Here is a 14,294-nt window from a genome sequence, read left to right as displayed (position 1 = left end):
GCTGTACCTTCTACTAAAACAAGACTATCCAATCATAATGTAAAAATCTTCAACAATTTTGGAATACATACAAAACCTCAGAGTGCCAGCCTCCTCTTACCCATAAGGTACTTAGAAGAAACTCTTCCTGAAAGCAAGCTCTCTCAATTATTTTATTTTTTTTTTTTTACAAGGTAACCCCTTTGAAGCAGTTGCTTTTAGCCATAGCTGGAGAAGGATACCGGATTAACTGTGTTTATAGGGTGACTCAATGTGCCATGTTGCTCTGTTCTGACGGATGGAAGGGCAGAGTGAAAGTTGTGAAATCCAAGACACAAATGACTAATCCAGTCCTGGTTTAGCAGCAGTGAGGGGATGGATTGTCCTGTGCAACATAACTGTTGTCTGGAATATGGCAAAATGCGAAAATTGTGACTGTGTTTAAGGCAAAAGTAATTCATCTGTTTGCTGAGCAATGTAAGGACAGGACAAAACCTAGAGCAGTCCAAACTATTGGCTTGCTTTCCCATTAACACAAGCACTCTTTGGAGTTGGGTGGAGATCAAGACTGAGGCTAAGTTCCATCATTACTTAGATTTGCTTTGCCCAGTACTAATGTTCTGTTTAAATTTATAGGCTCCTTTTTGGAAAAGGTTATCACCAGTAGCAACAGGCAAAATATTTAGTACTGAATAGTCTGCATATTTGTCCTCTAGAATCCAAACCTTTGGATATGGAAAATAATCTGGGGAAAAGAGGGATCAGCTCCTGTATCTGCTATGGTTCCAGATACATCCTGATTTTAGTCAGGCAAAAGAGAAAGCTATCATCAAAACCAAATTCAATGGCTCCTCTACTTCCTTTTCCTACCTCCAATAGACACTAACTCCAGATGTCAGAAAAGTTCCTCCATTTTATGGTAACTGGGACCCTATCCCAGGGCAGAAATATCACTCTACCTGTGAATGGTACTGTTTGACTCTTACTTTGAAGCAGGAGTTACAGCCCCTTCTGCATGCTGTTCCCTTTAACTGCAGATATTATTCTCATCAACTCACCTCTCGATGTGAAATCTGGCCCACTGAAATCAAAGGCAAAACAGCTAACTTCGAAGTGCTCATGATCTCTGCTATCTTCTTGCTCCACACTTTAATTATGCTTTATATTTCAAGTATTTCCTTTTATTTGTTTGAACTCTCTTTATTTTACTGCATTTTTTTTTCCTGTCCCTCACATGAGATGGCAATAAAGAAATCCAGCTGATTTTCCTTATAGCACTTATTATCTCATAAACCTTTATCAATGCAGCTCCTTTCTCTAAAGGAAAGTCCACATAACTTCAATCTTTTAATATAAAATTCCAGTCTCTGATCGTGTTCACTGCCCTTTTACTGGTACAATACCTTAGAGCTAAGTAATGAAGATTGACCACAGTATCCAATATCAAAGCATACCATTAGTGCAACATGGCAGGCGCAGCAGAGCTTCTCTCTCTCTCCTTTTCCTTCTGGCTTCTAAAAGCGTGCTTTTCTGTTCACCGCTGGGCACTGAACAATTACTGTACAGAGAAGATGGAAAAAACTGCAAAAGGTTAGAGTGAAACAACATGAAAAAACAGCCCCTCCTTGTGATATTTATGTTTCTGCTGCTGGCCCTGGCAGAAGTCCAGATTCTGAATGAACAAAACTCCCAGTGGCTTAGGGACTACAGTATTCAGCCCATAGTCAGGAAATGCAATAGGTTGTGACAATACGAAGAAATAAAAAAAGCTTTCCAATGCTTTTGAGCTTTGAGCTCAATCAGGTTGGATCAAAACTCAGGGGCTGTTGAGATTTTGTGTGAATGAGTTCCCTATTGCTAAACAAAAATGTGTGTGTTACACTGTAAGACAGTTAAGTGGCGAACAGTGCATGGCTTTGCTTCCTCACTGGTATTTCATTTTTACAGTACTATAAAACCCCATTTTATGTACAAGGTCGCTGTCCTCTCTATTTAAATACCATCAGGAACTGTTTCCCAAAACAAAAAACCAGCTCCCTGTTTCTCCTCCTTTCCAGGAAAACTACTTGATAACTGTTGTTCTCAGTGTCAAATCATGGTTCTTCTACAAGATCAGAATTTAAGAGAGCTGGGTAATGTTGCACGTTTATCATCATCCAGTGATCCAGGTTAAAACCATTTCCTTTATAACAGATTTCCTTCAGGGAACTAATATTGTGAAAACTTAATTGCTGGACAAAGAATGTCAAATTCTTTTCTTTTTGTGAAGACTTAAAATATAAATTCGCCACAATTGTATTATGAGGGACAGAGTGTTTCGGGGCTCCTGTAGACACTGTACAGAGCAGAGATTTCATCTTCACTTTTTCTCCCAGTATGTACACCATTCTCATGGGGCAGATGCTTGCCTTCACAGTCCATGTTTTATCTAGAAGTCACATGACTGCTAAACATAAGACCATATCAGTGCAATATTTTAAACCTATTTTATAATTTTTCTCTCTCTTTTGCAAGTTTAGTGACAGACCAATAAAACCAGGACCTTTAAGCCACAGAACACAGAGGGCAGCAGGTGCCCTAGCACTCTCTTGTTGACCATTTCCATGACCAGACGGGGCCAGGTGTAAAATTCAGGTTTCTGTTTACATAGGATTTATAGTTTGTGAGAACATTCCAAAAAACATTCCTCACTATTTCAATAAACTAACATTGTTTCGGAGACGATTCTTTCTGTTATGGAACTTTTTTTTTGTTTTTAATTTACAAACTCCCTATGTGTCTTATCACACAAATTCATTGACAGAAAGTAGGTTTCTGCAGTAAGACTGTTATTTGTCAGTGCGAGCAGAACTGAGGATTGACAGGTGGGGACCAACACATTGATCTGTGTGATTGACGACAAACAGCTAAGTGTGCCTAGGGACATGGCAGAAAGGTGGCTGCCTGCTCCCACGACTGATGGCAAATGGAACTCGAGCAGCGTTTCGTGGGGGGAGTCGCCACAATAGTAGAATAGACTGTCAACCCTTTACTTTGCAGCAAACGAAAGGTTTAATTAAGGCGATGTGGAATCCATGGCATAGTTCTCATTTCCTGGACCCTCTATGGCAAAAAGCAACAATCTTCTGGGTCCTTGATCAGACTGGATCACAAAGTTGCAGTCTAGCCCATAAAGGGGAGAGTGTTTGAGAACTGGTAGGTTAAAGGGACCATGCCACTTCACGGTGCACAATACAAGGGCTTGGCATTCAAAACCGTCTCCTGTTATGTTTTGCTCCTGGAGCAGAAGTGGCCTATGAAATTCTTACTAGCTTAATGTTTAAAATATCTGCTAAAAATTATGAGAAACGTGCTTGCCATCTCAGCCGCCAGCAGGAAATCCTGCACTTGATTAGCATGGATTCTGGCTGGCCCCCCTCGCCTCCCCCCAAGCAGGTTTAACATGCTTGAACCCCATCAATCCTAGGACCAGAGAGCGATGGGTAAAAACTAATGACACAAACTCCTTAAATGGTCTTGCCTTCTCCGGGTAGCCGGGAGCCTGCTGGAAACAGTTTCCCCAATTCTGCATCCCATTGCTTTTGTTTATCTATCCTTGCTGACATTTTCTTCAATTAGGAAACAATAGCTCTGTTCCAACGTACTGAGCAGAATTACTGAAACCGAGTCACGTGGCACCACGAGAGTGTGTTTTCAATTATTCACTCTGTCTTTTTTTGCCAGGCCTATGAAGAGGAACAGCCTTCTGCAGGAGTCAGGTTTGTCTGCCTCGCTGTTGTAAGTTCCTCCTTTTGAATTTTTATTTTACAGTCAGGGATTTTAATTATTTTTTTTATTTTTTTTTTAGCACTAAATTCAACTCTCCAAGAGTTTCTTACTCTTTATTAAAAAACTTCCATATCTCTAGCTCTTCCTACTGCCTGGAAATCCTAGACATCTGCAATAGTTCAGTGCTAACAGTACTGCTCAGCAATGAATCTGACAAAGATCACAAGATCTAGATTAAAATGGGATGCAAGATATCATGCTGTTAGCACTTGGTAATGTAAAACTCATCTTGTTCTTTCTAGTAAAGAAAAGTTCTATCTTTCCTACTGTCTGGTTAACAGCAGAGCATTTGCATTCAATCTGGGAGCTACATGAAATTATTTGCATCTTGTAAATGCTCGGTTTAATATCCAACCAAAAATTTGAACCAAATGGGCACAGCTCAAATCGTGTATTTTGTTTGCAGAAGACAGACTGAGTTAGGGCTTTTTAGACTTAAAGCTGGAAAAATAAAGCTTGGGGAAAAAAAAAAAAAAACAGAGAAGGAACATTTGGTTTGCATTACAAACCACAGACAACTTCCATCAGGCGTGCTGGAGGTATAAGAATGGCAAGGGAAAATGACAAGCAGTGAGTGCACTGGAGGAAAAGATGAATGATCTGCAGAATTGACTTTGAAGTAATTGTCCATGCCACCAATACCTTGAATTAAATTTGGTGGAAGATGGCAATGAATCATAAAGCTTCTCTGGCACTTGTGATATTGTTTTCTGTGTAAAAAAAACATTTCTGGATATTTTTATTGGAAAACTTATAGACTATGTTTCTGTCACTTATGCAATCCTGAATCAGCAGCTCTGGAAAGGATGTTGCCCTAGTTAAGACTTGGGCTGTGATCTAATACTTAGAGCAAGAGCAAGTATTTAACTGGAAGTCGGCAGGTCTACTGGGTTTATTTTCACCTCAGCCACTGGCTTGCTTTGAGATACTAGGTAAGTCATTCAGGGTTAAACTTGGTCTTTGAGCCGATGGAGCTCTGGTGGGGGTGGGGGAAGTGGAAATAGCTGATGCAGCAGGGCAAAAGAGAGGTTCCCTCTGCATAAGGCAAAACTCCTCAGGAGCACTGCAGGGGGGTGGGATGGCAGAACGCACTTAAAACAGTGTTTCCTCTGTTTCAACAGGTGCTTCTGTATGTTCCCTGCATCCCAGATGCTTAGCAGTCAGATAGGCTCCTCTTGGAGCATTTAGTACTGATGGAGGTGCTCCCTCTTAAGTTCAGCAGCTTTAGGCAGAGTGAGAAAAGTCTCCTGCATCTCTCCATCCTTCATTCTAGCATGCCAGTCTCCAGAGGGATGCATTTTGACCATTAAGATATCAAATCCTCTGCTTACCCACGTGCTTAATAGCTCTTTTTTAATTCTTTCTCTTTAGGGAAGTAGGAAGGCAGTTAATGTTTGTACAACATTGAAATCCTTGAATGAAAAGTGCGATTTCTTCTAATTTTCCCCCATAGGCAAGATTGTTTAGGTCTGAATGCACGACTCAGGCTTATTTCTGACATTCTTATTGCTAGCATCTAATAGTGATTGCCAGAACCGCAGAAGGAGCACCAACGCCTGTTGCAGCCTTTCAAGCGATGTGCATTCCACACGCACCTTCAGCAAGTTAGCTCTGTTGCTTTCTACCCAGGTGCTGAGAGGAGGTACTTGCAGAAGTTCCCCTCATCCCAGCCACCCTATTTTTTTCAGCTCGACATGCTGGTCTAAGGGGTCAGATTACATTTTTACCTACCTTCAGACATACAGAAAAAGCAACATCAAGCTTTACAAGATTAATTTCCTAATACTGTGGGAATACTAACAGGGAATTCCCAAATAAAAAATTGCAATTAGGTACATACGCATTATGGTAGACTAAAGCTTTGGGCTTACTAAAAAGTGTCTTTTTTAAAATGAACAAACAAACAAAATCTCCAAACTTTGAAGGTCTTTACGTATTAGTAGGGATAAGTGTCAGCTTTTAACTAATGTAATCAACAAAAAGTCATGCAAAAAATTGCAGACTTGTGATGCTGAATTACACCACCAGCTACTTATTTCAATAATCAAAATTATTGTTCTAATATATTCCATAGCACTTTTTGTTTCTGTACCTCAAAGTAAATTACAACATAGAGGTTCTGAGAAGTAGCTTCTCTCAAAACTGCTGGAAAGGAGATTAATCCTAGAGAAATAAGACCCCATGTCAAGTACAAAGTCTATTTGTTAAAGCTGATCTCCATCCTATGTCATACCTTTCCCCATCCCCTCTGGCCTGTGTCCTTACACATAGGCTCAGTTGCCCTTTTATTCAGGGTGCGTTCTGTGTTGCAGGAAGGGAGCGTGGCTGCGCTGTTGGGCAGTCCTCCATCCACACCGTGGCTGCATTCAGCCGTGGTTGCAAATCTTGTTAGACATAAGAAGAGAGCCTACTCTGAAAAAGAAAAAAGTAGAACATTCTGTGTACCAAAGGGAATGGAGAACACACTAGTTCAGTTTGACCCTGAAAGCTTCCCTCGTGCCAGTGTGGGGGAGGCCAGGAGCCCAGTGACTTCAGGTCCAATGTTCCTATCCAGGGGGGTCAGATGCTCCCACAGGAGAGAGGATCCCAAAGACACACAGGAGAGGGGCAGAAAACACACCAGCACTGTGGAACTTGACACGTTCTCTGGATACTTTCAAACTTAAACTCTGCCCTAGAATAGTGTCCTGCTAGGAAATCCTACAGGTTCCAATACTCAAGGCACCAGTTTCTGCAGTGTTAGGGATTTTGTTTTGGAAAAGAGCCCTCAGGGGGCAGAGCAATACTAGGGCTGGTATGATGGAAAATAAGTTATGATAGAAGGCTATAGGAGCATTAGCTATCCAAAATGCCAGGACTGCAAAAATAAACATTCCTTCTCCCTGGGAGATGAAGGGACCTCTTTGCTGCTCCTGAAAAATCTATGTGGAATTTTTTTTTTTTTTTAAACAAATCTAAACAAATTCAGATTCATGCTGAATTGTGTTTTTCTCCAGCAATGTCATATAACTCCTTTAGACAGGTACTCAGTGGCATAGTATTTATAATCTGTTTTTGTTTTTCCTGGTTATTTGTATGAGAGGGGAAAAAAGAAAAATAATTCTGCAGATTCATTATAAGGCTGGCTCCGATTTATTATATGAATCTGACCTGGTCAGAACTTGCAAGCCTGTGTTTTTGTTGTGGCTGTAAGGAGCCTTTAGAAAATCTGCCTGCTTCTATTTCTATATCACCAGTGGCATTTCAGGTAGAAAGTGCATACACAACTACCTGATTCTGCATAGAAGCATGGGGGGAAAAAAAAAAACCCAAACAAACCAAATATAACAGCTTAGTTTAGAGCACAACGTACAAACTTCTTCTCTCAATATTATACTTGAGAAGTGCTTTTCAAGTTACATTTATTTTCAGTGTTGTCTTTAACACCTATAGCATCTTTCTTTTATGCAAATCCTACAGTTTCAATAGGTATTTTCTCTAGAATGGCAGCATACGGTATCAATTAGGTACTGTGAAGGGAACAGAAAAGTTTTTTGTAATAAATATGATAATAAAAAATAAATGAGAAAGTCAAAGTAATTAATTTAAACTTCCTCTTGTTGAATTTTCAGCACTGACATGTACCTGCCAAAATATTTCTAGAAATTTTTTTTTTTTTGAGCGAAAGGAAACGGTTTAACAAAGCTCCCCTTTGTTACCCTAACATGCTCATTCCTTTACTCATTTCAAAAAAGCTCCAACTTTTGCCACATTTTGATTGTACAGCATTTCTTCCATTTTCTCTTAATTTTGTATGCTGAATCATACGCTGAAACAAACCATTTCTGTAATGGGACACTTTTTGATCGATGTATTGGAGCTGTATTCCTTTATAGAGTTCAATCCCTAATCAGATATTCACATCTTAAGTGCTTCACTGGATCTCTCTGTTGCTGTTAAATGCACGGTCTTAAGTGAGTTCTGGTCTGCAAAGGTAGGAATTTTATAGCAGCCTGACATTCCTTACTCTCTCATGGCTAAGATCTACTTTTGCTAAACCACTTACAAATCAGATGCGCCAGGCGCAGAACTTAACCTCGACAATTTGATTAATCTTTGAATTATAGTGGTTTCATGAATCAAACTTCAGAAGGAGCTTCTGCTTTCCAAATAATGTTAGGAGGATAGAATAATGCTTTTAAAGTATCTTCCTTTTCAATTTGGGATTTCAAGATGCAAATTCAGCAGAAGCCCAAAGGAAGCAACACAATGGAAGCATCAAAAACATTTATTAAAAGCACTCCATTGTGCTTGGGGAGCATGGGAAGAGAATGAAAAGGTGAAGGAGAATTTAGTAGAGCACTGCACAGAAACAGAATTAGCAAGTCATGAGATATCACGTGGCTGTTAGCAGACTGAAAGGCTCTGTTGATTCGATTTATTCATTAGGGCTTTTCAGTAGTGTAGGTTATTAAGTGGAAGAAAGTGGGGTATATTACAACTTACTTTTTATATTTCCTTTCTTGGAGGATATTTAGCACCAGAGAAGCGGAGAAAGTTATTGAAAGTATCATGCCACATAAATGGGAGAATGATAGGAAAAAGAGCAGCACCACCAGCTCTCTGAAGATGGACCGAAAGAGCAATGCTGGGAACAGGAAGTCAAGGAAGTTTCGCTCCATTTCAAGATCACTTATACTTTGCAATGCCAAAAACAGTGACGATGGGTCAAGTCCTGATGAGAAATGCCCTGATCCCTTTGAGATCTCTACCAGTTGGGGTCAAGAGGAATTTGACTGCTGTCCTAGAACACAACTGCCATGCACATCAGAGACAGAAGACAGCCCACCTGATCCTCCGCATGTGATTACCAGCATGGTCCAGTCCAAAGCTGCAGCAAATGAGAACTGCAACAACATGAGAAGAAAGTTGCTCACCAAGGTAGGCAACTCGGTGCAGTATATTGTAATGTTTCCCATTGCAGTAGGTCCTTAATGGATTAATTCGTATTTCTCAGGAACACAGGATTTGACTTGGTTTTTTCAGAGCCTATGACCCTGCAGGGTTCCTGCTCCGTATAAGCAGCATGAAAATATATTAATTTCCCTGCTGTGCTATTGCACTCTCCTGATTGATGTTCTGCCGAAATCAGTGACTGCTAGGCCACTCTCCGTGTATTCCGATTAGCACAGCTGGTGCTTTCTACCTGCAATATAGTATTCAGCTCAAAATATAAAACCGTCACTATAGTAAAGTGCATTTGTAAAGTGTGATATCCGGAGATCTCACAAGCTATGCAAGTATGAATTGCATTAATACTATGAAAGACACAGGAGATTCAGCAGGCAGATGTTCTTTCTCTCTGATTCAGGTAGGAGGTAGCGATGGCTCTAAAACCACCAGAGATGCCACTTTTTCCTAGGGATGTAAAACACTTAGCAGACTCATATTATGTTATTCTTTAATCAAGAAGTAACTATAACCCTAGCGATCTGAACAATTTTTCAGTCTGAGCAATATATTTTAGATGCCTTTAGAAAGTTCCTTTTCAGTGACGTATTCTAATTTTTCTACTTTCTACCTGTTGGTGTGATGTGTATGCAAGTATGAGATGTCTTTTAATACAGTTTGTGTCCTCCTGGCACCTCCTTTATTATATGCCTTTTACCTGTGCAAATAGTGGCTTATGTGAAAGAACTGATTCTTTCACCTAAAATACTTCTTTCTTATATGTTCTATTTTATTTTACATGCCTTCAATAGAAATTGGCTAAAACTAGACCTCTATGTCTAAACAAACAGTGGCATAGTGCTATTGAAAATCAAAGTCTCCCCTTACTCTTTGAGTTTCTTGCTAATGATCACAGCATGCAGCCCAATATTGCAAAGACTGCAGCAGGACAGAGCTCTGAATGTGAGGTGTTTCAGCCCCTGGCAAAGTCCTAGCATGAAGACAAAACCAAGCCAACTTTCTATTATGTTCTGAAAGAAAACATAAATAGGTGACACTGACCCAAGTCCCAAAATACACTCAGTGCCCTGAAAAACCATACCACCTCCTCTCTTTTGGAAACAGTCCACATGCACTCTGCAGATTTCCTTCTGTGCATGAAGAAGGAGCTGGCCTCTGTGGACTCTCCTCTTCTCTTAAGAAAGCTGAAGCACTTTCTTAGGTGTGTGTCAGCCGCCACAGTCTACTTGCTTGCATACCTCCAAAAACTTGTGATCTATACCCATATGAAACTACTCGGTATCTTATTGCAGACTGTAAGTTCAGATCATTTGCTTTTATAGCTGGCAATCAGTTCAAATAGGGGTCTGGGGAAAAGAGTAAGTCTCATAACTAATGCCATTGCACAGATAAAATATAACTGCTAAGGGTATAAATCCACTCTTAGACTGGAGTGTTAGTGTCACTGAACCGGATGGGTCAGGAGCCTGGATGGACGGTGACATAAATTAGTCAGCAACCCAGTCCCTTACAGCAGCGTTTGGGTTGCTTAGTGCCATTGTAGACAATGGGTTCATTAAATTCCCTCTACAGAGCTCTTATAGCAATGTAAACCTCTTCAGATGCTGCTTGCTAATCCTCATACCTTTCCGAATCATGGATCAGTGAGTGATTCTAAGAGGTCTTCTCTCAGCATGCTAAATATTGGTATATTTAGCTGAACTTTGGTAACAGCTACACTGACCTTATCCGGTACTACTGTTGCCAAGGCTTTGCCCTATATTATCAAAGCAGTGATCTCTATCTTCCGTATAGAACAAGCCTGTCAGAACAATCTTCCAGTACCACATGTCTTAGAGAGCTTAAGCTTAAAAGCTCTCTCTTTAAGAATGGAGTCCACAAGCATTTTTCAAGTCCCAGAGTAACACTCACTCTCTCCATCTCCATGTGACACTTCAGAAATTCATGTGTGACTCAGAACTGAAGGATCCTTTTCTTTGTTCAAGAAAATTGATTCCATTCTTTCTGTGGTGTTGCTGAGGATATTCCACTATTCTTCTGCTTTCCAGCGCCTGCAGCCCTAAGCATGACTCTGAAGGTGCTAATAACTCCCACAGAATTCAACAACTTAATTTTTGCTGTCACATTGGAAGGAGAGAAGAACATTTAGAAGTCCTGCATGACTGAATGCTCCCTGTGCATTTCTTCTCCAGAGCTAAGGGGGAACCAGGAACATCAGTATTCCAAACACTAGTTCCTCTCTCCTGCTCAAAAACTTAAGTATCTCTCTGAGTCATACTCTGCTGATTGCTTGGGATTCGCTATTGCATAAACCATGAGCAAATCAAAACGGTGTTTCAGGACTTCTGCATATGTATTAGAGGCATGTTTTCCTGATTCCAAAATCTTTAGGATCCCGAACAGTCTTATGTCCCACTACTGTCTGAGAAACTAGGTGCTACTTACAACAAGGAAATGAGAGGTAAGGGGAGGATTTTTGAAGAGAGGGCATCTATGCGTCATGACATCAATCCCTTTCTCTTCAGGCTTCAATAGAAAATGTTGCCGTAGCCATTGAGGAAAGTGCTGCAGCATAAGCACAACCTATATTAGACTCTAGAGAATCCCCACAGAAACACTTTGTTCTTATTGCACTACCTGTAGAAAAGACTTTGAGCTGGAACTCAGATCTTATTATACACCAGCAAATTTTAGAAGGCTGCAATTCTGATGATACCGGGTTTTGTTCACTCTTCTTTTTAAACAAAATACGCACAGGTTTAGGAGCCAATGGTACTTCACTGATCAGGGTGGGACTGCCAATTGATGTCATGGCTCCTCTGTCAGCTGACTGACTCATAGCGCAGTGCTAGCATGTGTGTGTGAGGGGACCACAACCTCGTATCTTGGGTAGATTTGGCTCTTCTGAGGAGTATTGCAAAGGTTGGTCTGCAGATGCAAAAACCTGACTTGGACCTGTGCAGATGTTTTTGTTTTTAAGCAAAGCATCCATAGTCTGTGTTTACACCACTAACGCACCAAAAGGGCAGAGGATGGACATTATTTAACTGTGATGCTGCCTACCACTTTTACTGTGATACGTGCACAGTACCAGATGACAGGCGTTTCAGTTCATAACTGCATCTCCTAGGCAACCTCCTTTCAACATGGTGGCGTGGTGGCACACTCAACGTGTAAAGCTGCAGGGATTGACCTTTCATCTGTACAGAAATTATAACAGGTGGAAGGAAATAAGGTTGAGCCAAGGCTTAAATAGGAGCCCATCAACAACTATTCAGTCGTTCATTACATTCAGGGCAAACCCCTCAGTCAGTGCTACGCCTGTGTGAACTACACAGTTGCCTCAGACACTTGGATGACATTTGGTCATGCACATCCTGCCAAGAGATGGCCACTCCATGTCACATAGGGCCCTGTGTAACAGTCCTTAGCTGCTACGTCCTTCTTTGACTTTGGCCTACCCTACAGCCACAGATATCTCACTTCCCTGCTGGAGTTCTATTTCCAGTCATTTTTGGTCACAGAAAAGCCGCTGCCATGACATACAGAGAATGGAAAAAACCAGGAGATAATCTGGGAAAGGGGAAATGGAGAAGGAAGAGAGAGTGTGGAATTACAATGACAGAAAAAGAAGAAACAGTTGACCATAGAATACTTTAAAGCAATTGAAGTGTGGGGAGGAGAAAGCAACAGTCAGGAGCAGTGAAGGAATCATATCTGCAGCAAAGTGCATCACCCTGCTACTCCCCACTTCCTACCAAATGCCACATTCTCCCTTCTTTTCTTCTTTGTGTCCTCAGCACGTTTTGTGCACTGCAACAACAACTTCATTTATCTACATGTTGCTCAGCAGAAAGGCAAGTAGAGATGCTCCCACTAAGGACGATCACTTCATAAACTTCCCAGCCATCTCTCTCCTCCTGCCTGGCTGATTGTACAGAACAGCAGTAGAAGCAAATAATACATCATCATGCACACCCAGGCAAAGAAAAGCTATATGAAAACCTTATAGCACGTAACTTATGCTTTGTGAGATAGTACCTGGGAAAGAATGTCTTAGTCTGATCCATTAATCTCTACATCCTCTTCAAAGTATCTCCTTTCATTATATATTCTAAATAGCAAAGATTTTTTTTTTCCCTTCTGTAATGTATTGTCAGCAATGATGAGAGCAGGTAATCATTCTTTTCATCCATTTGGTTTCTGTGTTCCAATATTCACTTATACTGACTATTACCCCATTGTGTCTACAGCACCCAGGATGTCCTGGGTGTCATCTGCTCAGCCAGCTCCTGGACCACTTACCCTCCAAGATGAGGTGCGCTTAGTCTGGTACGGACAGAGCTGGAAAGCCAGCTTGTCAGTGTATAAACAAGCAGATCTCCTTTATAGTTTGCTTCTTGCAAAATCAGCAGTTTTCAGGTGCTCTGAAAGGAAAAGAAAACAAAAAAATTGTCTGATACCTTGTGAACTGACACAGCAAACACTGTGGAAGGCGGCCTTGCCTGCTCATGTCATTACAAAGTCTGAAACTATGTCAGTTGTAGGGAGAATGGACAGGGCTAAATAATAATACCTCCTATTCTTCAGAGAACAGCAGTCTGTGCTGGGTTTGAGAGCTGCTTCAAGAAGCATTCCATTACCTCTTCCCTGCACCACTGAGAGTTACCAGCCAGAGGGGCTGGTAGCAGCTTTGAAATAGCATCTAGAAAAAAAAACTGTAAGAGGGAAGGGCTGACTCTTTATCCAAACATTGGACCCAAGCTGATCTGACCGCATGGCTCCACTCAGTTCTAGAAATGCTTCTGTCCTTGCTTCCTTTGGTCCTTGACCCTCTGCTTGAAGGAGGAAAAAAGCTAAAGGTCATTTTTCTCCTTTGGTCCTCACCAGAATATATTTTTAACTCGCCTTTATGTAAGCACAAGTTAGCTGGCCCTTCGATGCCAGGACAAGTGTTACAGCAACAGACTGTAATGTCTCAAACATGAGCCTATGGGCAAGATGGAAAAACAGCCAGGAGAGGAGGCTGCATTTATTTAGACATATATGTGTTCTCCTCCCTTTTCCTACTTGTTCTCTCTTTCTGTCTTCCTGGCCTTCTTGCTTTTGTGACATCGGGGCCATGTTATCCCCAGAGCAAGTTGGGAAAGAGGCTGTTACATTAAGACAGTGTATGCTGCAAAATGTGGGCCAGGTCAAAGGCTCCTAGAAAAACATACCAAAGGCCAGATGATGGGTGGAAAGGTTCGGCTGTAACATCTGATGCGCTGAGTCGTCTGTCTGGGGCAGAACCTGAATCCCATGCCCTGCTTCTTGCATCATCCGAAGGCTTTCTAGCTTCTGCTGTTTTATTAATTGCAAAGGGAATATGCTGCTGGGAAAATGAATTACATCTACTATAAATATTTTGAAAAGACCAAGGCATTGGCTAGGGCATGTCAGAGTCACGTCAGTTTATGCCAGAGAGACTCTGGCCCTTTCTTTATTAGAACTGATGAAGAACAAAATACTTCTTGAAGAAAGTCCCCAAAGACTGC

The 14,294-nt window shown here is 41.1% G+C and overlaps 1 protein-coding gene across 1 annotated transcript in view; it reads left to right on the top strand.

Moving 5' to 3' along the window:
• Positions 1 to 3,706: 3,706 nt before the first annotated feature.
• IL16 (interleukin 16) overlaps positions 3,707 to 14,294 on the top strand; it is a 36,458-nt gene continuing 25,870 nt past the window's right edge. The window contains exons 1-2 of the mRNA XM_035899572.1: positions 3,707 to 3,756; positions 8,316 to 8,727. Of these exons, the coding sequence (XP_035755465.1) occupies positions 3,707 to 3,756; positions 8,316 to 8,727 (462 nt within the window). The remainder of the gene's footprint in view (positions 3,757 to 8,315; positions 8,728 to 14,294) is intronic.

Source organism: Egretta garzetta, unplaced genomic scaffold (genome assembly GCF_000687185.1).
Source record: "Egretta garzetta isolate BGI_Z169 unplaced genomic scaffold, ASM68718v1 scaffold287, whole genome shotgun sequence".
Taxonomy (NCBI): Eukaryota; Metazoa; Chordata; class Aves; order Pelecaniformes; family Ardeidae; genus Egretta; species Egretta garzetta.
The sequence above is the reverse complement of the archived record's forward strand: the minus strand, read 5'-3'. Positions and strand labels throughout refer to the sequence as shown.